The 26,135-nt window shown below is 44.5% G+C and overlaps 1 protein-coding gene across 2 annotated transcripts in view; it reads left to right on the forward strand.

The window, feature by feature from the left end:
- Positions 1–369: 369 nt before the first annotated feature.
- usp14 (ubiquitin specific peptidase 14 (tRNA-guanine transglycosylase)) overlaps positions 370–26,135 on the forward strand; it is a 66,631-nt gene continuing 40,865 nt past the window's right edge. Inside the window, exons 1-7 of one of the 2 annotated variants that reach the window (XM_085992817.1) lie at positions 370–526; positions 4,098–4,243; positions 6,052–6,084; positions 13,556–13,660; positions 15,964–16,067; positions 17,152–17,210; positions 23,876–24,006. In XM_085992817.1, the coding sequence (XP_085848943.1) occupies positions 511–526; positions 4,098–4,243; positions 6,052–6,084; positions 13,556–13,660; positions 15,964–16,067; positions 17,152–17,210; positions 23,876–24,006 (594 nt within the window). In that variant the 5' untranslated portion in view covers positions 370–510. The remainder of the gene's footprint in view (positions 527–4,097; positions 4,244–6,051; positions 6,085–13,555; positions 13,661–15,963; positions 16,068–17,151; positions 17,211–23,875; positions 24,007–26,135) is intronic. The other variant, XM_085992818.1, reaches the window with a different exon arrangement.

Here is a 26,135-nt window from a genome sequence, read left to right on the forward strand (position 1 = left end):
TAGAATGTCGTTTGTGATTTTGATGAGGGCCGTTTCAGTGCTGAGGTAGGGGCCACAGTGAGTGTTTGAAACACAGACCATCCTTTGGGAAAATTCGATAAATATCTGAACCAGGAAAAGGTACAGGCTGGGAGGAGAGAGGGGCTAGTATTGGACTGGATGAAGGTTTTAGCAAGACGGGCTATTTGTGTCACTACCCAGTTTAATGCTCTCATCACAATATTCCTTTGGATCAAGCAGCAAACCTCGGGCCTTTGGCCTGAAGACGAACCCGGCGGCCATCAGGCGCTACGAATAGAGCGCCAATAACTCGATGCTGGCCAGGGTTCGGCAGGCTGCGCAGTGGCTGTCGGAGCGAGGCGCATGTGCGGTGATTTGTCACTGGAGGTGCGCAGGCGCAGTGCTTTGTCACTGGCGGTGCCGCGCGGGCTGGGGGCTGGGTTTGAATGAGGCCGAGCTCGAGCTCACTGGCACTCGGAGAGCTGAACAGGAGCAGCGCCTGGCGGCATCATGCCCATCTTCACAGGTAGGCCCGGCGGCACCGTTTCTGTTTGGCCTGGGGGCGGTGGCCAGTCTCCCCCTTTCATTTTCTCCTCGAAGTAGGGCGATTAGTGCGCCCTAGGCCTCAGGATCCCCGGCGCTGGCCTGACCAGAGTAACCGTGCTTGGTTCACTTGTCCGTGGGCAGGCCCTGTGGGGGCTGGAGGCGGTGACCGAGCTGAAAGCAATGAGGTGGAATTTGGTATTACTTTAACAGCCACCGAGGCCACGGAGCCGGGTTTAGAGCGGTTGGGTTTAACGCATTTTATTTAATGCGGGTTGTTTTAATGGGGATTAATGTGGAAATTGTTTGCTTTTCCCTGTCTTGTTTCCGCTCTGATAGTATTTTTTTTGTTCGTAGCTGAGCAGCTGTGCGTGTCCTTCGCAGAAAACCTGCCTCAATGATTGTGCAGAAACCTGTCGCACGTCCGCTGCTACTTACTGCCCCCTTCAGCTCTTGAACCTCTTTTTTAAACGTATTTTTCCAGAAGGACTCATCTTTTTAATGTATAAACGGTTCAGTTCAATTTTACATTCAGATGTTAATTAAAAATCCATTTTTATAACTCAATGCAGCACAACTGCTGAATTAATTTTAACTTCACTGGCTAAATGACCAGTGTATGTAGTTTTTATATGCCCAGTATCCTCCTTTGTAAAATATTTTACTCTTACAGTTTGCTAGAAATATGTACACTGCAGAAAATGTGGATTTAAATGAAGAGACTGCACATTAAGTTGACATCGGTCTGATGGTTCTGCTGATTTATAGATACTAAAGATCACATGGCATGATTCAAAAAGAGCAATGTTCTGGTAAAATGAAAAACACATTAACTGATTGTTTGCCTTATTGTGTGATCTTGCTGTGCGTGCAATGCTGCAGTATTTTCCCTATATAACAGTCATTACACTTTGTGATGCATTGTATCTGAAGTGGATTGAGATGGTTCAGAGAAATAAGTTATTTAATGTAATTCTGTAAATAAAATGTCTTGAGCAAGAACTGATACATCAGTTTAATAATTTAGGTGTCTGCCTTGATTCAGTAGGTAGCACTCTCACCTCTGCATCAGAAGGCCATGGATGCAAATCCCACGCCAGAGACTTGAGCACATAATCCAGGCTGGCACTTCAGTGCAGTATTGAGGGAGTGCTACACCTATAGGAGGTGCTGCCTTTTGGATGAAATGTTAAACTGAGGTCCCATCTGCCCTTTCAAATGGATATAAAAGAGCCTTTGGCACTATTTTGAAGAGTAGCAAGGGAGGTCTTTTGCTTTTTTTGATCCTCCTGAGATTACAGGAAGTGGTAGAGCGATAAAGCTGTATTGTCATCAGCATACGTGTAGAGATTGCGCCTGTGCCTAAGAACGATAGCACCAAGCGATGGTAAGTAGTTGAGAAAAAGGAAGGGGCCAAGAATAAATCCTTGGAAAACTCAGGAGGTTAATGTGTAGAGGGCTTGAAAAGAAGCCATTGTTAAAAATATGGTAGCTGCAGTGTGACAGGTAGGAGTGGAACCATCGTTTTTTTATTCATTCACGTGATGTGGACGTCACCAGCAAGGTCAGCATTTATTGCCCATTCCTAATTGACCTCGAAGGTGGTGGTGAGCTGCTGCCTTGAATAAAACTGAGTGGCTTGCTAGGCCATTTCAGAGGGCAGTTCAGTCAGCCACATTGCTGTGGGTCTGGAGTCTCAAATAGGCAGATTTCCTTCCATAAAGGACATTAGTAAACCAGATGGGTTTTAAATGCAATCCAGTAGTTTTTATGGTCACCATTACTGATACTAACTTTTTTTAATTCCAGATTTATTTAATTATTTGAATTTAAGTTCCCCAGCTGCCGTGGTGGGATTTGAACTCATGTCTCCGGATCATTAGTCCAGGCCTCTGGATTGCTAGTTCAGTAACATAACCACTATGCTACCGTACCCCCATATAAGGGCAGTCCAGTGGCGCTGGACAACGGAGGAGGATGGTATATACTTACTATCATTCACAGTGGCGAGGCCAAGGAGGGATAACGCACCATGGTCACAATCATAGGGAATGTCAAAACCAATACTGAGGAATAGGTGCTAGATATCCATGAGAGCTAAGTGAGATGAGGGCCAAAATCCATGAAGTGTTGATGGTCATCATGATGAAGTTGTCAGGAATACAAAGTATGCCGCCCTAGATTGTAAACAAGACTGTGGTACCTGTTTATGACAGGAACCACTAACCTATTGGTCTTCCATCAGTACCTGTCAAACTAATGAAATCAAATCAATCATTGGAAATAAAGTTGAGCAAATTTATCAAAATAACCTAGTTAAAAATGGCAGCCAGCATAGTTTCAGAAGGGGCATAACTTGCCTCACCACTTCCTTGACTTTTTTGAGAGAGTGAAATCCTAAGAGGACTTTGGAGATAACAACAACAACTTGCATTTATATAACGCCTTTAATGTAGTAAAACGTCCTAAGGTGCTTCACTGGAGTGTAATCAAAGAAAATTTGACAGTGAGCCACATGAGATATTTGGGCAGATGACCAAAAACTTGGTCAAAGAGGTAGGTTTTAAGGAGCGTCTTAAAGGAGGAAAGCGGGCCCGCCAATAGTAGAGCGATTTAAAATTGGAGATGCGCAAGAGGCCAGAATTAGGGAGTTGCAGTAGAGTCTGGCACAGCAGCTAAGAATATTAGACCATATTTTCAAATGGGCATAACTATGGTGGATGCCGCTAAGTGCAAGGATTTACATATTGAAAGGAAAAAATGGGGAACATGAAGAATGGTATCCAAGTAGTTAAGAAAGAAGCATGAAGAGATCTGGGAGGGATAGTCGACTTAACTGTGACCATGTACAATCATTGTAGAGCAACAATCAGCATAATGCTGACTTATACTGCCAAATCAGTAAAGTTGAAGTCTGAGACAGTCATGCTGAATCTGGTCAGGCCGCACCTCGAGTAGTGCATTCGATTCTGGTCACCCATGTACAAGGCACACATGCAAGCCCTCTGAGCAGTGCAGAGAAGGACTTAATCCTTAGTGCTTAGTATCAGGATTGAGTTATGAGCAAAAGCTATAAAAAAACTTGGGCTCTTTAGCCTTGAAAGTAGGCAAATGAGAGGGGACCTTATAGGGATGTGTAAGATACTAAGTGGAATAGAAATGGTTACTCCTGGTATAAAGATACAAACTAACTAAACGAAACAGTTCTTCCACAAAGTGATTGATAGCTGGGATGGTCTTCCGGGTAGGTTAGTGGAAGCAAAAACACATCTCATTAGCTGATCCTGAGGCAGTATTTATATTGGCTATGAAGATGTTATTTCAGAGATTCATGTCAACTAAATGCATATAGCACTTCTATATTGCCTGAAAGCAATGTATGTTTACATGAATCAGCATAACATTTGTGCACTAGTGGTAGAAAAGAATCTTCTCTTGCAGGACTACCTGAAGGCAAAATTTAGAAATTTTACAAGTGTTATAAAATATGAACTCTAAAATTACTGTGGCAAATTTTGCTGTTGAATAAATGAGAATTTCTTTCTGCTTCTCAGTAAATGTCAAATGGGGGAAGGAGAAGTTTGATGGATTGGAGTTGAACACTGATGACCCACCTGTAGTTTTCAAGGCACAGTTATTTGCATTGACTGGAGTTCAGCCTGAGAGACAGAAGGTTATGATTAAAGGAGGCACACTAAAGGTATGGTTTCTTTGTACTAATAATACTGTATCGGGTAGTTTTATCAAAACTGTTTTTATACATTGTTTTTTTGTGAGGGTGAATCATTTAAAAAAAATGTTTTCTGCTTTTATGTTCCTTTCCATCCCTTGCCACCTGAAACTCCAAGAACGGGTCAACAACCTGCTCTCCAGGAAGCATCCAAGACTAACTAGAGGAAGATTTCCTTCCTCCCGTGGAGAATCACGTTGTCCCTGCTTATTTTGTCACATTTATTATTTTCAAAAACGAGCTAGAATTTTAGAAGTATGTTGGAGGGTTGTGTATTCAAACATCTTTAGATTGTCTGTTCTCTCTTGTATCGCTAGAAAGAACAAACATTTCAATTAAATGTTCCATATTACCAGCTGGTGCACTTTATTTTGTGTGCCTCAGTATTGGTTCACCAGGGTCTAGCTCAAGTGGTTTGATTCCTTTCATTTTTTTGGTGCTAAGTCAGTGTCAGCACTTTGTAACAAATTCCCTGTCATTGATCCAGAGGATTGTGAACTCACTTTGGCTTGATCAAGAAAAATTCTTCAAGTATGACCGTGCTAGATTTCTGCTAATATATAATTCTCCCCATCAATCCATCAGTAGAAAAATATAGCATACCACCCAGCAATGTACTCACTTAAAAGATGGCCCCCCAAACCTAAAAATTGAAAAAATACGAGACTCATCATATATATAAGATATATACGGGTCACAGTTCAAAAACATCAAAATTGTTATCTATGCATTGGATGATGTCCACATCTAAATTTTATATCTGTTCTTTCTCATTTCAATCAGTACATTCCTCTAATATAAAAACAGAAATTGCTGAAAATACTCAGCAGGTCAGGCAGCATCTGTGGAGAGAGAAACAGAGTTAACGTTTCAGGTCGATGAAGGGTCATCGACCTGAAACGTTAACTCTATTTCTATCTCCACAGATGCTGCCTGACCTGCTGAGTATTTCCAGCATTTTCTGTTTTTATTTCAGATTTCCAGCATCTGCAGTATTTTGCTTTTGTATTCGGACATTCCTCTATTTCTCTTGCACTGTGATGTTTAAATATGGTCTCCCTCCTGACTTCAGATCTGGCTTCTAATGCTGATTTTAAATCTATCTTCCCTGTATCTATTCTGCTGAATTTTCTCATTTTAAGTCAGCAGTAGAACCTTGGACTGAGGTCAGAAGGGTGCGTTGTAATTTTAAGTACTGCAGAGGAGCCGCTAATGGGAATATCTTCCCGTGCTACTGCTGCGCCCACTGTTTTTGGATAGTTTGCTCCACTAGGAGAGCAACTGAAGAGAACTCCCCTTTTAACCCTAATGAGGGACACAAATTTCTCATCTTGTGCGTTAGTGAATGAATGACTAATTTCCTGTCTCTCTGTCCCCGCAGCCTTCCCTCACCTCGTGTCCCCAATAGCTAAACGCCCAGGCACATGTCATCAACACGTAGCCACTGGCCAGTTGCTCAAATATGTTCTAACATATTCATGTTACAACTTGGGAGTAGCCAGCCTATTTGAATGTATCCTATAACATGCTGAAAACCTGTTATCTGTACCACTGTTGTCTATCAAATCCTAGATCTTTCCCCATGATAGATATTCCCAATGACGATTACTGTTGTCTTCTGATATGACTTCCTGAGGTGTGGAACATGCTTGAAATTCATCAAAATGGCTTGCTTTGATAGCCATTGTTAGAAACCTATCCTACTATCAAGCTCTTTTAAATTTCCTTAAAATTTTTCTTGATGACCAAGCTTTTTGATTTTTTTTTTTAATTTTTAGGATGATGAATGGGGCAGCATCAAGATAAAGAGTGTAAGTAAGATGAGAAACTATTAAAATAATTTAGTGCAATAATATTTATTATGGAAGTCTTTAATCCTAGATTTTTGTTTACAACAGTAAAATATCACTATCAGGCAGCTGAGTGGTACCCAGTTTCAAATTAAGAAAGTTCATTTGCAGTAAAATGCTCAGCTTGAATTTGTTATTTCAAAAAAATTATTCATTCTTGAGATGTGGGTGTTGCTGGCAGGCTGGCATTTATTGCCCTTTCCTATTTGAACTTTGAGAAGGTGGTAGTAGGCCTTTTTCTTGAACCGTTGCAGTCCGTGAGGTGAAGTTGCTCCTAGAGTACACATGCATGCACCATGTGAATATGAGCATTGAGATCACGTGACCAGTGACAGTGTCTGTTAGTCATTTTTTATTAATAATCAAAAAATGCAGTTAGCCACAGCTGGATTTCCAATTAGAAACACCTGGATTTCCAATTAGCCACGTTTCTGGTGGCTAATTTATCGGACCCCTCTGCTCTGTGAGCATGCTGTTTTTGCCATGAAGCCATGGTATTGTTGCTAAAAAATCAAACTGGTTCACTAATGTCCTTTAGGGTAGGAAACCTGCCGACCTTAGCCGGTCTGGCCTATATGTGATTCCACACAAACATTGTTGACTTTTAACTGCCCTCTGAAGTGGCTTAGCAAGCCACTTGGTTGTGTCAGGGCTTCTAGGGCTGGGCAATAAATGCTAGCGATGCCTACATCTGAGAATTAATATTTTAAAGGTGGGATTTGAACTCATGTTCTCTGGATTATTAGTCCAATAGCATATCCATTTATTATCTGAGTCTCTACTTGAGGTTGAGGCCTGACCTGAAACAAATGGGATACTTTCTCTAGGTAAAATGGAACATGTGATTTTAAAAAGTACACACAAATGCTTTCAACTTTTTTTTTAATGCCTTATAGGAGATTAGTGGATACATTTTCACTAAATTGATAGTAATTTCAGTATAGCAACTATGCACAGTAAATGAGATTTTGGACTTTGGAAATTTTCACTACAATTAGCATATTTCACATCTTTCTAAATTGGATTTCATTACTTCATCTGCTTACTCAAATTACTTTGTCATTGTGTCACCTTACCTTAACTCAGTTGGTAGGACTCGCGCTTCGGAATCAAGAGGTTGCGAGTTCCAGTCCCACTATGGCTTTAAGCACATAATCTAGGCTGACATTTCAGTGCTACATTGTAGAAGATACCGGCCTAGAAATTGGGTTGGTAGCGCCGGCGCTGAGTGCCTAAAGAGACCTAGAATTGGGGCGAGCGCTATGAAGATAGCGCCAACTCAGATATTGACTATACATTTAGCGCCTGCGCTAAATGTTTGCCCGCGAGCGCAAGCAGCTCATGACGTCATTTCAGTGTGCAACGCCTTTTAGGAGCGCATGAGCGCATATTGGGTGGCACCTGGAGCCTTAGCGCCCAGCGCTATTAGTGACAGTTCGAGGGAGGGCTAACAGGCCCTTCTCGGAGTAGGGTGGCGCTATTTAAAGGGGACAGCTCTAGTGCAGAATCTTCTGCCACTTGGCCTGCTCATTGCGATCGCTGCTAGAGAGAGTTGACGAGCTAATGTGGAGCGGAGTTCTGGGAATTTAGCTTTACAGTACTTGGGACCTTCAACCCTGTCCGAACCACTTGCACCACTACACCTGAAAGCCTTTTGACTAACTGGCATCGGAATGGGAGCTTGCTTGGAGGGCGACGGCCTCATCGCCCAAAACTGTGAAGGGGCAGAGAGACGGCGGGAGAGAGGGCCGGGATTGGCCAGAATGAGGAGGGGCAATGGAGGTCGCCCAATCCGACGGGATGCTGTGAGGGTCTTTAGGCAGCAGGTGACAAGCCTTGACATGTCAGCGGAGCAGTGTTTGCGAAGGCTCCGAATCTGGAGGGACATTGTTACTGATCTGTGCCACCTGCTTGGTCAGCATCTGCAGCCGCGTGAGCGCTGCAGAACCTCTCAGTCCGTTATGGCTAAACTGACTGATGCCCTCCATTTTTATGGCAACGGATCCTTTCAGTCAGCCATTGGGGACAATGCGACTGTTGCTCAGGCTGCAGTCCGCTGTTGCATCCGGCAAGTGACAGATGCCCTTTATAGGTGAACGTGTCAATTCATTACCTTCCCTCGGACCCTGCACAAGCAGGCGGAGGAGGAGGAAGAGCAGGCGGAGGAGGAGGAAGATAGAAGGGCTGCTGAAAGTGGAAGGTCCATTCGTCAGAGGCTCCTCTGGACTCGTGTCGACACCCCTGTGGCGGAATGATGAGAGTCTTATCTCATGCGCACTTTGGATGTTTCAGGGCCTCTGAATGCCAGCATCACTGAAAGTAGTCACATGCACCATGCAACATTGAAACTTCTGTTTATTGACACAAAAGTCTTTCATTACAGCTAAACAACGTAATGTGAGCACAAGCCATAACTTTCAAAATAACTGTTAACTGTTCGGCCAAGCCGCAAAACTCAACAACCCTCAACAAATATAACAGCAGGTGAGGGTGTCCTTGAATTTGGACAAACAAACGTCTCAGCACCTCCCTGTACAACTGACCCCTTCAGGGAGAACGACTTCTCTTCTGCGCCCGGCCCCTTCCCTCCCTGCTGCTCCTACGTAATTGGACCGCAGTGGCGGGCTCAAGGCTGGGGGACGCCTCCTGACTGTCTGGAAGCGCGGAAGCCCCTGAGGGACGGCCTGGCCGACCTCTGGGCTTGGAGGGTGCGGACGCAGGATGCTTGCTGTGATCATGGCTGGGAGCAGTGTGGCCTGCAGGTGGTGGCAGCTGCAATGCAGGCGTCACAGCGCTGGCATGTGCAATGCTCTCCTGCCAAGAGAGGACACCTGCACCATGGTCGGACGACACACTGGCTATCTGAGGGGAGCGGCTCGGCTCATCCGCCACAATCGCATGCTCCACTGATTCCTGGCCTTGTACGGGAGTGGAAGGGCCCGGGGTGATCCTATCTGATGCAGAGAGGGTGGCTGCAGTGAGAGATCGCGTTGTGTCAATCTGGCTGTGGAGGAGCCCAGCAAGTGACTGTGTGGCAACAGTGAGGACCTGTGTGCCAGGTGCCAGTGCTTCGGAGAAGGCCTGGACAGTTCTTCCCATGGCTTCGGACAAGGCAGGTGCCGGCCGCTCCACTGCCTCGGACAAGCCCTGCACAGACCTTTCCAGGGATTGTCCGAAGCCCTGAACAGTCCTTTCCATTGCCGACTCAAAGCCGTGGACAGTCCTCTCCATTGTTGGGCCGAAGCCCTGGATAGTCTTGTCCATTGTGGCCCTGAAGCCCTGGATAGACCTGTCCATAGTTTCCCCGAACACCTGGAGAGTCCTCTCCATTGTGGCCCCAAAGCCCTGCAGAGTCCTCTCCATTGTTGCCCCGAAGTCCAACATACTCCTAGCCAATGAATCTATTGACTCAGGCATCTTCTCCACTGCAGCCATCAGCTCCGTGTGTCTGACCCGGGCCTGTTTGCTCATCTCAGCCAGGCGACGGACCTCATCTGCACTCTGTGCAGCAGTCATGACGACCTGCCTTGCCCTGCGGGGAGACGGTGGGCGAACTTGCCTATCCCCTGTGCGCTGCTGCATGCCACTTGGTCCGGCAACTGGTTCATCCTCAGAGCCACCCCCCTCCCCTCCAGGGGACTACTAGCCCCAGTCTGCAGATGTCTCGGCTCCCCGGATTCTGCAGCGGCTGGTCCGGATTCCTCCTGGTCCTCGCCTCCGGTGGCACTGGCAGCTTCAGCGCATTGAGCCCGAGTTGGTGCTGCTTCATCTGAAAGTGGGAGGTGGAAGAGTGGCTTTAGCAAAAGGACAGCTTTGCTGAAAGGCATGCCAGATTGCGGCAAGGCTCTGACATGGCTGCACACTGAGGATGCATGCTGGCGGGGGGACCAAGTGGAAGGCAACAAGTGAAAAAGCAACAAGTGAAAAAGCTGAGAGTCTTACCCTCGCTGTCGGTAATGGGGTCGGCAGATGCAGTGGTCACAGGACCAGACAGACGCCCTCCAAGTATCTGGTGCACTCTCTCCTCCAGATCTGTGAGAGTGACCACTTGTGCAGGTCCGCCACCGGTTCGACGCTGCTCCTTTCGAATCATCGCCAGCTTGGCCTGCAGGGGAAAGAAGGGGAGGTTCTGTTAGATCAGGCCTTGAGACCTCATCGCATGCCCCCCATGGTGCAAGAGCCCTTACACCAGGCCTTGAGACATCAGTCCATGTGTGTGCCCAGAAAGGGCCATGGGTGCATACTGACAGATGGCCATTGGCGCATCATTGCAGCAGGGTGCCCGAAGTCAGCTGCAGATGGAGGGAAGCACAAGTTTGGTAAAGCATCACTTACCCTAACGATCCGTGTGAGGTCGTTGAATTTCTTCCTGCACTGAACAGGGGTCCTGGTCGCCATGCTGCTGGAGTTGACCCTCACAGCAACCTCCCTCCAAGATCGTCGATAAGCCTTCTAATTCGGCCTCTTGCCATTATCCGGATACAGGACCTCTCGACGGTGTTCAACTGCAGCCACCAAGTGGTCCAGAGCCTCAGTGCTGAAGCGCTCTGCTCTCTGCCTAACCTTCTCCATGATGAACAAGTTTGTACCGCCAGACAAGGGCGAGCGCCGAATCTGAGGCCTACAGGGCGTTGGGTGTTGAAGCTCAGGCTGACTGACCCACCCCTTTAAGAGCTGGCCGGCGCCTGGAGGTCTCGTGCTTTCCCGTAATTGAGTTCACCTGCGCTGCGCCCATCCGCGGCGATATTGAGTAGCGCCTGACCTTTTGCGCCTTAAGAGCAGCGTGCAACGGCTGATTTAGCGCCTCAATCCCCTTTGGGGGCGATGCAACCCAATATCGCGCCAGGCGGCGATAAGTTTCGTCTGGCTATAAACTTTGCGCATCGCCAGTTCTAACGCCTCAAGCGGGGCTATACCCAATTTCTAGGCCACCATGTTTTGGCTGAGACATTAAATCATCAAGTGGATGTTAAAGATCCCATGGTAGTATTAGGGGGCTCGTGTGCAGCATAAACGTTCGCCCAGATTTTGCGGTGATAATGACGGTGAAACTGTCAGCATTCGCTGTCATTACCCCTCTGAAACTGACTGCAACTACAGGATTTAGCGCAGATAAATGTGGAAATCTAGAAGTTGCAGTCAGCCATTCACTACTCTGCCACAGGTTGCGCTGTGGAACTCCCTAGAGCCGGCAATCAGTTGAAATCGCATATAAGGACGAAAACTTCCCCTTTTACGATGGAATATCGCTATTTAAAAAAAAAAAACTTTAAGCCTTGTTGAAAGAGGTGTAACTGGGTTTTTAATGGTGTACTGACTGCTGAAGAACCGTTCTGGCCCTGAAAAATTAATTTTATTTTTGTGGAATGTCAAATTTTTCCATTAATATGATTAAGAATTACGTTTTTAATTAAGAATTATAAGTTTTTAATATTTTTAAAAGTTTGTTTGATATATCTGCTACCGTAATCATATATATATGTTCCAATCTTTATTTTGCTCTGTAAAATTTATAGAAAGTAAGTTAAATTCTGTGCGTTTTACTTCCTGGTTTGCTGTCTGAGAATTCTTCAGTGTGATTGGCTGCTTAGCGAACTCGATGACATCACTGTTGCTGGGCGCTTAGGATTCGCTTGATTTAGTGCCAGATTCAAACAAAGGTCGGAGAGAGCTGAAATTGACACCACAGAGATCGCTAGATCTTTTGTGGGCATCTTCCTTTGAGGTCACCGGCGAGCACTGTTGCTTTGCTGCTGACCGCAAATTCTGGGCCATTGTCATGGACCAGTTGGGGTGAATGGCATGTTTCTGTGCTGTAAGTTCTATGTAATTATATTGAAAGACGAATGAGGCGTTTTCATTTGTGACAAACTGTTTTCGCTACTGATGAGTTAACGCCATTGGGCACAAGTGTAGGTGAATGACATCAGTCAGTGGATAATAAACTAGGATAACTTCCTTGTTTGAATCCCTCCAATCAGGCTTCTGCACTTGCCACAGTACTGAAATTGCTCTTACCAAGGTTACAGATTGCATCCTAATTTACTGTGACAAAAGTAATTATCCCTTCTCATCCTTCTGGACCTATCTGCAGCCTTTCACATGGTTGACCACAAAATTCTGCTCCACTGTCTCTCCACTGTCGTCAAGCTGGATGGGACTGCACTCGCCTGGTTCTATTCCTATCTTTCCAGCCGTAACCATAGAATCACCTGCAATGGCTTCTCTTCCTGATCCCGCACTGTCATCTGTGATCAATATTTATAAGTGATGCAACCTCTCAGGCTTATTATTAGTAAATACTTTCTTGCCATACCTTTTTATGATGGGTAATTTGAGTTGTACTTCTGTGACTAAATGTTTGTTTTATTTTATTGTTTGCTAAATTTCAGCTTTATTTCTGTGTGAAATTCATTTGTTAATTAAGCTCCTTATGGTGCCTTGCCAAAAATGGCTTTTGATGTTTCTGTGAAGCCTCCTTTCCTGAATGGCAAGGCTGCTTACTTTTCTCCAACTTTAAACCTCAATCTTGGTAAAGAACTCCTGTCTCTTTCTCAACTCTGATCTACCATTATGACTGTCTTAAATTTTATCCCCACTTAGTTTCGTCCTCTGCTCTGAACTCCAATAAGACTGTTGGTCCTGATGTTATCCCTCCCATCATCCTCAAAATGTGCTCTGAACTTGCATCTGTTCTATGCCATTCGTTCAATTTCTTATTACTGCCAGTTCATTTTCCCCTCTCCTTGGAAATTTTCACTCTCAATTAAGAAATGTGATCTCTATTAGCCTTCAAACTGTCACCCCATATAGGTACTTTCTTAAGTTATGGAAGCTGCTGTTAACTCACATTATCCATCACCTGGAAAGTTCCGTCCTAATTCACGATCAGGATACGAAAGAAAGCTTGTCCTCTGATAAGTTACCCTTCTCTATCTTCTGACCTCTCCATTGCAATCTTTCTCTTTTATTAATTACTGCTATGGTAAGTGCTCCTCTGAACTTTCCTTTCTTGCTCCTTATAAACTTTAAATACACTGTGCAATGCTCAACCTCCTCCCTATATTCTTACTCTCATGAAATTAAGACTAATCGTTGCAGAATCTCTTACTCCTAACTCATTCTTTCTCAGGACCTCAAAACTACGTAACTCCTTGCATCCATCAGTCTTTAATTCCTCCCACAGTTTCCAGGATTTTAAAACCCAAGTTTGGCATTACTTAATCACTACTTTCTGATGTATGCAGTCATCTTTTTACTATCTTCAGTCTTGATGGTGTCCTGGACTATGACCTTGATCTTCACTCCTGTTTTCTTAATTTTAAAAATAATGCTCATCCAGCATAAAATATAGGCATGTGAAGAATTTGGCACGTGTCTGCTGGGGTATGGCGGATGTCTAACTACAAACCTGTGTAATTAAAATTTACAGGGAATGACTCTGCTAATGATGGGATCAGCAGAGGCATTGCCTGAAGAACCAGTTGTACGTCCGACCTTTATGGAAGACATGACAGAAGAACAGCTAGCTTCAGCTGTAAGTATTTTCAAAAGTTACATTATTTCACTAATATGATTGCTGTATGGGGTTGGGTGGGGGTGGTTAGAAGATGCAGCATCTTCAGTGTTCAGTAGTTTGGGAGCTAAGGATGGCTCACAGAGCAGGGCCAGGGCCTCGGTAGCATAGAGAGTGGAAGAGGCAAGGCCGGAGACCTGAGCATTAATAGAATTATGTAAAGAAGCATTTTTGCTTGTGCACGAATTGAAGTCCTGGCTACATGATATCTCCTGGGACTTTTTTTTTTGACCAGCTAAGATGGATTCCTGCCTGAGCACATTGTTTGCTTAGATTAGGCCAATTATATTGGCCTCTTAAAGTTAGTTAGATGGTTGGCGATGGTGAAATATAGGAGGGGGGAGGGAAGAGGGATGTATCTGGAATCCCAGATGTTTGGAGGCCCGACAGAGCCTGTGTTGTCTGTAGAAAGGGAGGAGAATTTTATGGGTAAGTTTTCTCAATTGTTGAAATTTTTATGTGCTATATTTTTCAAGTTATAATGGCGTGGGTGAGGAACTCGCATGGCAATTATGTATCACAGTGACTTTTTTTGTTTGACTGTTATGAGTTGTCATAAAAATGATTAATCATTAATGACACTACATAAATTATTATGGATCTGTTTGGTTGAAATTCTGAGATGTGCTGGGTTGATGCTTTGTTCTGCAATCTGGTAAGAGGGGCTCTACAGTACTACATCTCCCCAATTTGCATTCGCAAGATTTTTAATTGATATAAATAACCACTAGATCAATGAATATGTAAAACTGTACTATACACAATGTCCAATAAATTCCAGTATTATAAATGCAAACTGTTATGGGAGAGTGAAAGGGATGGGGTGGTGAGAGTATGGGGAGACCTAGCACTGAGAATGGAAAGGCCAGAGTCTTACAACTGGGAAGCTGAATGAATCTGGAATGGGCAGGAAGCAACAAAGTTGTGGGTGACTGAAATAGGGGACTCAAGCTCAGAAAGGTAAAGATTAGTGCTGTTATTGGGATTTTGGGAACACTTGGGTTGGATGTGGAGTTTGGGAATTTTGTGTTGACATATAGTTTTTCATCACAGTTGCAATAGGCAGCTAGCCAATAATAAGCTATTTATCCATGTGCTTTCTTGTATGTGTTGTTGAAGTCAGGCTTCAGTTGGCTGGGCTAAGGGTAGAATGTTGGAGTGAGTATTAGAAGTTGGGGATGTTCAAGAGGCCCATAAAGTGCACGGTGCCATGGGGAAAAGCTGCTGAGGTGATTTAAAGATGGAAATTTTATGAATAAATGTTTTTTTTCCCCTGTAAAATATTGAAGTATTTTTTAACTTTTTATATACTGGATGTATGCGCAGTTCTTCCTCTTGTTTTTCAGAGTGATCAAATCTACAATGTAGATTCACATTTGTTTGCCCCACTCCTACTCAAGATACTTGCACACTGTCCAATCTACCAGGCCAGCAGAGAAAATGCTGTGGGAGCAAAACTGACTGGCTCTTGTTGCATTTTACAGAATCATAGAATGATACAACACAGAAGGACGCCATTTGGCCCATCATGCCTGTGCCAGCTCTTTGAACGAGCTCTCCAATTAGTCCCACTCCCCTGGTCTTTCCCCATAGCCCTGCAAATTGTAGTGGAATGTTATGAATTGTCATGCCTGTGAAATGAAAGGGACCTAAAATAAGATTTGAGGATGAGATTGTAATTTTATTTCCAATTCTTTTCTCCACACCCAATTCTCTGGCTTCCATGTATACCACTTTCAGTTACAAGTATGTTGCAAACTAGTCTTGTAGCTATTTTTCTGTTTCCAATGCTATAGTCTGTTCAGTTCACTACAACATTTGTTTATATGCACATGAGTAAGTTTGCTGTAGTCTTTCAGAGGTACAATCCTACATTAACATAGGGCATTCCACTTGGCTCACAGTCTGATCCAAGCTACTAATTTTGGCAATCTGAAGTGATGGACAGAACTTGGACTTGAATTTATACCCATCATATTGGGAACAAGTCCAGGTTCTTGTATCACCCATAGTTAAAAGAGCTCCCGTTCCTGTAATGGTGCTACTAAGAGGTACACGAGGAGCTTACAGATGAGAACCTCTCTAATATTCTACCTTCTTATTTGGCACCACCCCACAGCAAAAATTGAAACAGAAATAAAATTTGTGATGCACCTCTCTGTGTTAGTGTGTTGATGCTATACCAACCTGCCTGATGACCATGCTTAGTTCTGAGATTTTCTTTCAGTGCAATGACTGGCTATTGTGTTTTTTTTTGTTGGTAGATGGAGCTTCCATGTGGGCTCACCAATCTTGGAAACACTTGCTATATGAATGCTACAGTACAGTGTCTACGTTCAGTGCCTGAACTTAGGGACACCCTGAAAAAGTAGGTGACAAAAATACTGCAGCAAAATATAGAATATATACTGGTTTGTTGGGTAGGCAATTACATGGTAATTTCCCTCCTCAAAATGTATTAAACAGAATGTAAAGTAATAAAGGATTATTTGTTTTTATTTTTATTTTTTTATAAGGATTTGAATTGAATTAATGTCAGTTCTCTTACTTTTACATTGTTTCAAGTCTGGTCTACTTCAAAGCTCTACAAATTGACCAGGAAATTAAGGAATAAGAGGAAGTTATTGTAATAACTGAAAATAATGGTAAATGAGCGAGTACATGTTGCGAAAGGTTATAAAAGAGGCTAAATGGTTTCCCACAGGAAGAGTCACTTATGCTTGCTTTTGCACACCTTGTTGTTGCAGGTTACAGGTTAGCATGGATTTAGGTTGCCCCTTTCTCAATTCCAAAATGTTCTGAGGTTGAGGAAGAAAAGTAAAAGCTGTTAGAAAAGTAACAAAAAAAGCAAGAATGTATTTGGCGTATTGGATATATTAAGGAGCCATAGGATGCAATTTGCATCCTACAGGTTAACTAGTCTGATAACTTGAGAGTGAATTATGATGAACTTTACAACTGGGATTTGGATTTTGTTCTGTGGCATATTGTGCATTTTAAATCATTATTTAAAATGAACTATATAGGTAACTAGGTTGCAGAGAGATTGTTGCTTTTTTCTTCAGTGTTGGTTGCTCTTAATCGTGACATCTCCTATGAAATACAAAGCACATTTCCTGGAGATGTGATTTAATTATATTGTAAGTACCCCAGATGTCACTGCAGTATGTTTATAAAAAAAATAAACTTAGCAAGGCTTCTTATCACCAAGAATTAAATGAAAATTAGCTATTTACATTAATGAAAATTTACATACATACTTAAAATATGGTATGCCAAAAATCAGCAATAGTGGAGAGTCTGAATTTTTATGCTGTGCCAGAACACAATGAAAGCAAAGGAATAATTCTTGCGGCATACTGCATATTAACAATTATCTAAAAAAATTGCATCATCTTTGTGCATCTCTGTCCACTTTTCTGAAAATATTTATTTTTCTCAAATATTTCTAGATTTAAAGGTGCCTTGAGAACTTCAGTAGCTATGACTCCACCACAGTATATAACGGCAGGTGAGTAGTTCATATGTTGATATTTTGTATAAAAATTTCAATTTAATTCTGACAATTTATCTTTGGCTTGAATGCCCCTCCCCAAAAAACAAAAACATTTGATAGGTTGTTGTCTGACTCAAAGTTGCATCCCTCCTGATCACTTGGGTAAATATAGTGCATTGTGTGACATTGAGTCTTGATGACCAAGAAGAACCAAGCCATGATTCTTTTATTCACGCTGAGCTAGCCAATCTCAGCTGGGGTGGCAGTGACGGTCCACCATTGAACTTAGCCCTCTGGAGTGGAAAGGGGGTAAAAGTCAGTTAGTATGCCCTCTTTTGATTGTTGTCCAAGAACCCTTGCTGGAAAGTGTGTACATCAGAATCAGGTTTGGCTGTGATCACTCTCTCAGTTGAATAACCTGCAAGCACTCGCTGTTTAGGCTCGTAACAAGAATGCCAACTGAGAGAAGGCCAATGCTACCCATGGAACTACACTTAAGCATGAGAAAAAGGGTAAAGAGTGATCATCAGAGGTAACATTTTGAGCAGGGAAATATTTTCCTTTTTGTTATGTTTTAGTGTTTGAAAAAAGCTAAATTGCCAGTTTCCCATAGTATATCTTAGGTGAAAATTCAAAGATAGCATATACTCCATTTGTTGAATAATGTTCCCTGGATATCATTTTTTATTTAGCTGTGCTTACATGCTGAAGAGCTTCAACCAGAACAAAATTATTTTAATTTTGGTTTTAGTCCTGTTAACCTCAAATCCCAATGCATTGTTTGCAATGTAATAATTTTGTACATTGTAACCTATATAATTTATCTATTAACTCTTGTGTATGTGTCATGATGATTTGAGTAAAGTTTTTCATCAACATTTGACAACTGCCTATGTAAATATGGTGACCAATCCCTTTGTAAACACTTACCTGTCACATTATAGTTGCACGCCTTCTACCACTGGTGGTGCTGTACAGCCACCCCATCCCATCACTAAATTGCTGAAACCCTTCTGGCTGATGGCCTGCATTTCTGTGCCTGCCTGCGGACCTTGTTTCGACCAGTAAGATTATTTTTCTTTTAATTTCAGGCTGCCTGTAAACAGGCCCTGCTCGTGTTCCCAAACGTGTTCTTTTAAAAATGTTGGGCAAAAAAATCGATGGGGTAGCGCTTGTTTGGGCGCGACGGGTGCCGTTTTGGATCGAAAATGGCGTCCGAGCCATGTGTGCACAACTCTGGTGCAGATTGCGCTGGACGCTGTCTTGGTGAGGGTGTAGCATCTGAGCTGGGAGTGTGCACCAGAAGTATTTAGAGTAGGCAGATCGTGACATTAAGCTGATTTGACACCAACGCTGCCATTTTCGTCCTCAACGCTAGAATTGGCACCGTGTTAACCTCGCACAGCTGAACATGCATTCAGCAGCTGCAAAGACCCCCTACCAGCGATATTTAAAGGGATCATCAACCACTCTCGGGTGAGTTGCTGATTAATTTCCACTGGCTTTGTGTAAGTTTGTGGAAGTGTTTGCAGCTTTCTAGAATTGTTTAAAGTTGGTGAGGTGACAGGGAGTGGTGCTGCAAGTGGAGAAGGCCTTGCTTCTGACTTCAAGGGCTCTGGTCCGACCACTTGCTCCCAGTCATGGGTGCTCTAGTTGTCATCCCCCTTAGCCTGCAGCATGAAAGGGAGATGGAGCAGAGGCAGCAAAGACGAGGACACGCTGCTTGCAGGGAGAGAGAGAGGAGGAGGAGGAGTGCTCTCAGCAGGAGGCCTTACCCATCTAGGGTCGTCGGTGAGCAATTCTCTTGCCTCAACCTGAGCCAGGAGCAGTGTGTGAGGCGTCTATGCTTTACATAAGAACATAAGAAGTAGGAGCAGGAGTAGGCCATACGGCCCCTCGGGCCTGCTCCGCCATTCAATAGGATCATGGCTGATCCAAACCTAGACTCACGTCCACTTCCCTGCCCGCTCCCCGTAACCCCTAATTCCCTTATCAGCTAGGAAACGGTCTATCTCCGTTTTAAATTTATTTAGTGTCGCAGCTTCCACAGCTCTGAGGTAGCAAATTCCATAGATTTACTACCCTCTGAGTGAAGAAGTTTCTCCTCATCTCAGTTTTGAAAGGGTAGCCCCTTATTCTAAGATTATGCCCCCTAGTTCTAGTCTCACCCATCAGTGGAAACATCCTCACCGCATCCACCCGATCAAGCCCCCTCACAATCTTATATGTTTCGATAAGATCGCCTCTCAGTCTTCTGAATGCCAATGAGTAGAAGCCCAACCTACTCAACCTTTCCTCATAAGTCAACCCCCTCATCTCCGGAATCAACCGAGTGAACCTTCTCTGAACTGCCTCGAGAGCAAGTATATCTTTTCTTAAATATGGAAACCAAAACTGTATGCAATATTCCAGGTGTGGCCTCACCAGTACCCTGTATAACTGCAGCAAGACTTCCCTGCTTTTATACTCCAGCCCCCTTGCAATAAAAGCCAAGATTCCATTGGCCTTCCTGATCACCTGCTGTACCTGCATACTAACCTTCATCCTTTACGAATGAGGTGCTCACAGAACTCTGCCATCTCTTGCAACCAGACCTGCAGCCTCAAGCCAGGGCAAGGACAGCGTTGCCAGTGGCTGTGAAGGTAACCTTGGCCCTGAATTTCTTTGCGTTGTGATCCTTACAAGCTGGAGCAGGCGACATCTGAAACATCTCCCAGTTCGCCATCCACTGCTGCACAAGAAAGGTGACAGACGCTCTTTATGCCAGGGGAGGGGACTTCATAGTCTTCTCTCTGACCAGAGAAAACAGGCAGAGCATGCATGTGATTTTGTCAGGATAGCGGGCTTCCCCATGGTGCAGGGCCCCATCGACTGCATGCATCTAGCTTTGCCGGCAACGCATCTAAATATACCACAACTGCAATGGTTACCAATCACAGAGCAGTTGGTGTGCAACCACGCACAGCACATCATGATGGTGAATGCCTGGTATCCTGGCAGCAGTCATGATGCTTTCATTCTGCGCCAGTCCGCTGTTTGAGAAACCACGACAAACCAGAGGGTGGTTACTCGGTGCCCAGGGCTATCCGTTGACCACCTGGTTCATGACTGCTCTGCAACCCAACCACACTTGGGCAGCATGCGTACAATGAGAGCCAAGCTGCCACACTGAATCTGATTGAGCAGACCATTGGTGCCCTTAAACAACGCTTCTGCCGCCTGGACTGCTTTGGAGGAGCCCTGCAGTACTCGCCATTCCCAAGATGGTGCTGCGTCTCTAGATTCATTGTGGTCTGCTGCATGATCCACAACCTTGCCATCATGAGGACACAACCCTTGCCACCAGGCATAAGGCGACTAGCTGAGGAGGAGGTGGAAGCGGAAGAGGAGGAAGTAACCCAGACAGCCCTCTCTGCTCAGGCTGTCCCTGATCGACTCGTCCAACTGCGATACAAGTGAACGCAACCCCAATTCCGCAATCGGCAACAGTCCCACACCTTACCTTCCCTCTGTTACTAATCATCACTATGTTGTCTTGGCCACTATGCTGAAATAAAAGCCACCACAAAAGAAATAGTCCAATCCAAATTTATCCATCAATCAATCCATCCAATATAACTTAAAAAAGTCAACTAATCATCCTTGTGCCTGTCCACAATGTGCCTGTCTTGATGTGCCAAATAACTGCCTGAATCCATGAGGTTACAACTTAAAACTAAAGGCTTTTATTAAGTAAGAATCTTGGCATCAAGTTAACACAGGGCAACCATCATTCATCACCGACCCAGCCCTTATGAGTAAGACCCAGCTCTTATAAATAAGACTCACGCCAATCAGGAGGATCCATAAAGGCGGAGCTAGGGAGGAACATTAGTGGTTACACCTGTAAAACTTTTACAGACATTAACAAGTACAACAACAGACAATCCAGAACACAGTTATTTCATCACATGCCCACAATGTGCCTGTGCCTGTCCAAGTGCTCTAACGAAGTGCTACCCCAGTGGCTGCAGCATGGCTGGTAGAAGGCTGTCAGTGGGGGAGACTGCAGATGGCCTTGCAGGACAGCATCGAGCACCTCTGCGCCTAGAAGGCCTGGCTGCGGACTGCACCACCTCTGCATGGGCGGCACCAGTTTGGGCTGCCTGACAGATAACACTAAGGGCACTGGTGGAGTGGCAGTGGTGGGAGGACAAATGCTCTCTTCCTGAGGGAGGACAGCATTCGTCCTCCACAGAGCCACTGTGCCTTTGCCTGTCCACAATGTGCCTTTGCCTGTCCACAATGTGCCTTTGCCTGTTGGCGCCTCAGCAATCCTAGTAATCTGTTGGAAGGCAAATTGCTGGAATGCTGTGACATCCTGCAATCCCCTATCCACCTGGTAAACACAGCCATGGTGGCAGTTGTCTGAGCTTGCGTGGCAGTAAGCTGAGCCTGCACGAGAGCAGTCTGAGCTTGCATGACTTCAGTCTGAGCTTTCGCTGCAGCACTCCGATGTAGGGTGTCTTCTGCCTGTGCTGCAATGGAAGCTGAGACATCAGCCATCAGATGCTACATGATGCTTGGGCCCACACGTGCGTTAATAGATCTGCCCATGCTGGAAAGGGTGGGCTTCAAGCTCTGCGCAAAGCCCTATGCACGGTTGGTGCCAGTCTCCTCCATGCTCCTTGACATTGCACTCGGGCTTTCTGGCAGGCCTGCCAATGCACCAAGCATTTTGTTGTGCATACCCATCAGCGTTCCACTGTAGGCTGCCCCATCGAAGTCCTCATCTGAGTCCTCTGCAGCAGAACTTGTGTGTGACCTTGCTCTCCAGGGAGCTGGCACCTACCCTTTTCCCCTGCCCTGGCTGTAGCTCAGTCGTGCCCGATGACTCGCCACATGCAGATCCCACCTCTAAGCTACCCTCTAAACTCCATGCAGTGCCAGTATCTGAACTGGTGGCTGCGAGTATCGTATTGAATGACTGTGTTTCTTCATCGCTCTCTTCTTCTACAACCACTGGCTGGGCAGGTTGGATTTCTTGGTATCTGAAATGAAAGGCACAAGAGTATGGTTGTGGTGGGGAAAGGGGGGGAAAAGCAAGAGGTGTATGCTTACACCATGTGCAGCTTGTGAATCAGAAGAGATTGTGGAATGAGGGGGAGGTGGGATGTGAGAAAGATGATAACATATAAGGATTCCAGCATCTTGTACTCTTTCCACTCCACCGCTGGCCACGGGCTCAGCCATGCCCCGCCCAAGAATGGCCTGCACCGTCGTCTTTAAGGGGGTGAGGTGATGCAGGCGAGCCTGTCCCCCGCCGGTTAGGTTCTGCTGGCACTGGTTATGTGCCACCTTTTCCTGCAAGAGAAAGGGAAGAGTGTCAGTGAGTGTGGTGCAATGTGTTTGGGTGATGTGCCTGCCATGGTTGAATAGCTGATTGTGAAAGATGTGGGTATGAGACTTGTAGCAGTGGTAAGTTTGAGAGGGTGGGGTGATTGTATGAATGTGAGGTATGAGTTGTGTTTGGTAGATTGTTGGTAGTGATGGGGCTGCGGTTCAGATGGTGCGATATGCCATTTGAAGAAGAATTCACTGACCTTGACCACTCGTGTGCGGTCATTAAACTTCTCCCTGCACTGCATCCAGTTCCACAGGGCAACACTGCTGGCATTCACCACAGTGGCTATCTGCTCCCATTGCACTTTGGTCTGTTGCCTGGAGAGCCTCCTGGCCCCCTGTGGAAAGAGGACCTCTTTCCTCCTATTGGCCTCCTGCTCCAAGGCCTCCAGTGCTGGATCAGAAAACTTTGGTGCTTGCTCTCTCCCTGTTGAATTGATTTTTTTGAACTGTCTTCCTCAGCCAGTCGAATGATCATCTGCAGGCAGAATGCACCTCTCCTTCAGGAGGTGCAGACTGCCTTTAAGTAGTGCAGGCTAGCTTTAATTGGTGCTAGCCTCGCATGAACTTGGGGCTCCTGCTGAGCGTTCAGCCAATCAGCAGCGCTTTCAGCGCTGGGCTGAATGCCAGAATCATACAAATGAGCAGGCAGCCAGAAGTTTGTGTGCTGCCTGCAATCCTCCAAATGGGCGCGGGTTGCTATCGCATTGCGATCCCCACGCCCATTTTCGGGGGCAAATGAATTTCTAGGCTGTTGACTTTTCACCCTTGGCATATAAAAATAAAATTTACATCTCCTTACTTCACACGCTCAGCACAGCCCTGCCGCTGCTCCTTCAAAGTTCTCAGCTTTCCCTGCAGGTTTATCCTGATCCTAGACCCAGCCTCACTTTTTATAAACTTTAGGCATCACCACCATTAGCAGCTCTCCAGCCTTAACTCCTGCTCTTGAAAACTTTTAACTCCCAATGCTTGTTTCTCTTCACCCCTTCAAAACCGCTGCCTGTCTGCAGGTCCCTAGCCCTGACTGTTTAAAATTATTCCCTTCATACTCTAAACTGACGCATCCAAAATTTTATTTCACTGCAGTAACCAGGCCGCAACTGTTTAAAAGAATTTCTTCAGCCACCAACTCCAGGCCATGTTGTTTTTAAATTTTAATTACATCTGTTTCCAACCCCAGTCTTAAAATTTTTCCCATCATGCTCAACCATACCCTCCAATGTGTCATGTACAATGTCATGAGAGATCCACTAATAGTAATAAAAATGATAAATTGTAGTGTGTGTTTATTACAGCTTTTCGAGATCTGTTTGAATCAATGGATAAAACATCCTCTAGCATTCCACCTATAATTCTACTGCAGTTTCTTCACATGGCCTTCCCACAATTTGCAGAGAAGGGTGATCAAGGGCAATATCTTCAGCAGGTAAGTTATCTAAAAAGCATCTTATAATATGTTTTCTGCTGTCTTTGCTCATCCTGTCAAAAGAAGAATGTAAAATATTTTGTATTTTTGACCGTAGTAATATAACTAAATTCTAATAGGATATTAAGTGTTCGCATTAGATTTTTATTATTCCGTTGGTCTGGAATATTAGCTGATTTTTTTTTTCTATCACCTAATTATGATGGTCCATAATCCCTCTGAATCTGATTTAAAAATGACACACCACACATATAACCAAACTGATGATCTTCCCTCCATATCAGCGACAATTGCGTGATACTGAATCTGCCAAGCCTACCATGTTTTGTGTTGGAAATGGGTCAGGAGCATTGGAACAGGAGTAGATCATTCAACCCCTTGACCCTATTCAGTTAGATCATGGCTGATCAATACCTTAACTCCATCTATCCGCCTTGGCTCCATACCCCGTAACACTCCTACCTAACAAAAATCTAACAATCTCAGTCTTAAAATTTTCAATTGACCCAGCCTCAACAGCTTTTTGGGGGGGAGTTCCAGATTTCTATTACCTTTTTGTCTGAAGAGGTACTTCTTGATATTACCCCTGAACACCCTAGCTCTAATTTTAAGGTTATGCCCCCTTGTTCTGGACTCCCCCACCAGAGGAAATAGTTTTTCTCTATCTACCCGATCGACTCCTTTAATTATCTTCAACACCTCAATTAGATCACCCCTCAGTCTTCTATATTAATACAAGCCTAGTCTATGCGATCTGTCCTCATATAATTTAACCCTTTTAGCCCCATTATCACTCTGATGAATCTGCGCTGCATCCCCCCCCCCCCCCCCCCCCCCCAAGACCAACATATCTTTCCTGAGGTCCAGTACCCAGAACTGAACGCAGTACTCTAAGTAGGGTCTAACCAGAGCTTTATATAACTAACATAACCTGTAACAAAACTTCCCCATTTGTATAACAGCCCTCTTGAGTTAAAGGCCAACATTCCATTAGCCTTTTAAATAATTTTTTGTACCTGTCCACTAGTTTTTAGTGATTTCCATACTTGGACCCCTAAATCTCTCTGCTCCTCCACAGTTCCTAGCTTCTCACCATTTAGAAAATAAACTGTTCTATCTATCTTGGGTCGAAAGTGGATGATCTCACACTTCCCCATATTGAACTCTATCTGCAACAATTTTGCCCACTCACTTAATCTATCAATGACCCTTTGCAATTTTCAGCTCTATTCACTGTGCCACCTAACTTGGTGTCATCAGCAAACTTGAATTTATGGCCTTCATCCAAGCCATTTATAAATAGTGAAAAGCTGAGACCCCAGTATAGATCCCTGGGGACACCACTAGTCACATCCTGCAAATTGGAGTACATACTCATTATCCTTACTCTCTGTCCCCTACCTCCTAACCAATTCCCTAACCATATCAATAGGATGCCTCCAATTCTATGTGCTCTCATTTTTGTTAACTTCTCTTGTGTGGAACCTTATCAATTGCCTTCTGCAAGTCCATATAAATAATATCCATAGACACTGCCTTATCTGTCACATTAGTTACCACCTCAAAAAATTAAACTAGGTTTGTTACATTAGCTTTTTATTATTACACTCTCTCACTACATTCTCTCACCCATGTCGTTCCCCCGGTATACCCTTCTTCGCTCCCTTAAGTCCAAGGGACGCAGACTTGAACCTCTTTGGCGGGCAACTGGTCTAATCCATCACCAAATTTGGCTAAATCATATAAAGCACTACTGGGTCCTGCTCTCCATCCCTAAAACTGCCCACTATTTTAAGATCATCCAGGACGGCAAAAATAACGCCAGGCTTCTCTTCATCACTAATCGTCTTCTCGAACCACCCTCCCCTGACTACTCCTCCCTTACCTCCAACAATAAATGTGAAGAGCTCATGACTTCTTTGTAAAAAAGATCAACAACATCTGTGCAACTGCCTCTGCTACTTCCCTCCCTTCCTCTCCGTTTTCCCTCTGCCCTAACCCTAAATTAGCATATTTCTCATTTAAGAACATAACATAAGAATTAGGAACAGGCGTAGGTCATAGAGCAGGCTCGAAGGGCCATGTCATTCAATAAGCTCATGTCTGATCTTCGACCTCAACTCCTTTCC

The sequence above is a fragment of the Somniosus microcephalus genome, chromosome 7 (genome assembly GCF_052327205.1).
Source record: "Somniosus microcephalus isolate GS21.2 chromosome 7, FLI_Smic_1.0, whole genome shotgun sequence".
Lineage (NCBI taxonomy): Eukaryota > Metazoa > Chordata > Chondrichthyes > Squaliformes > Somniosidae > Somniosus > Somniosus microcephalus.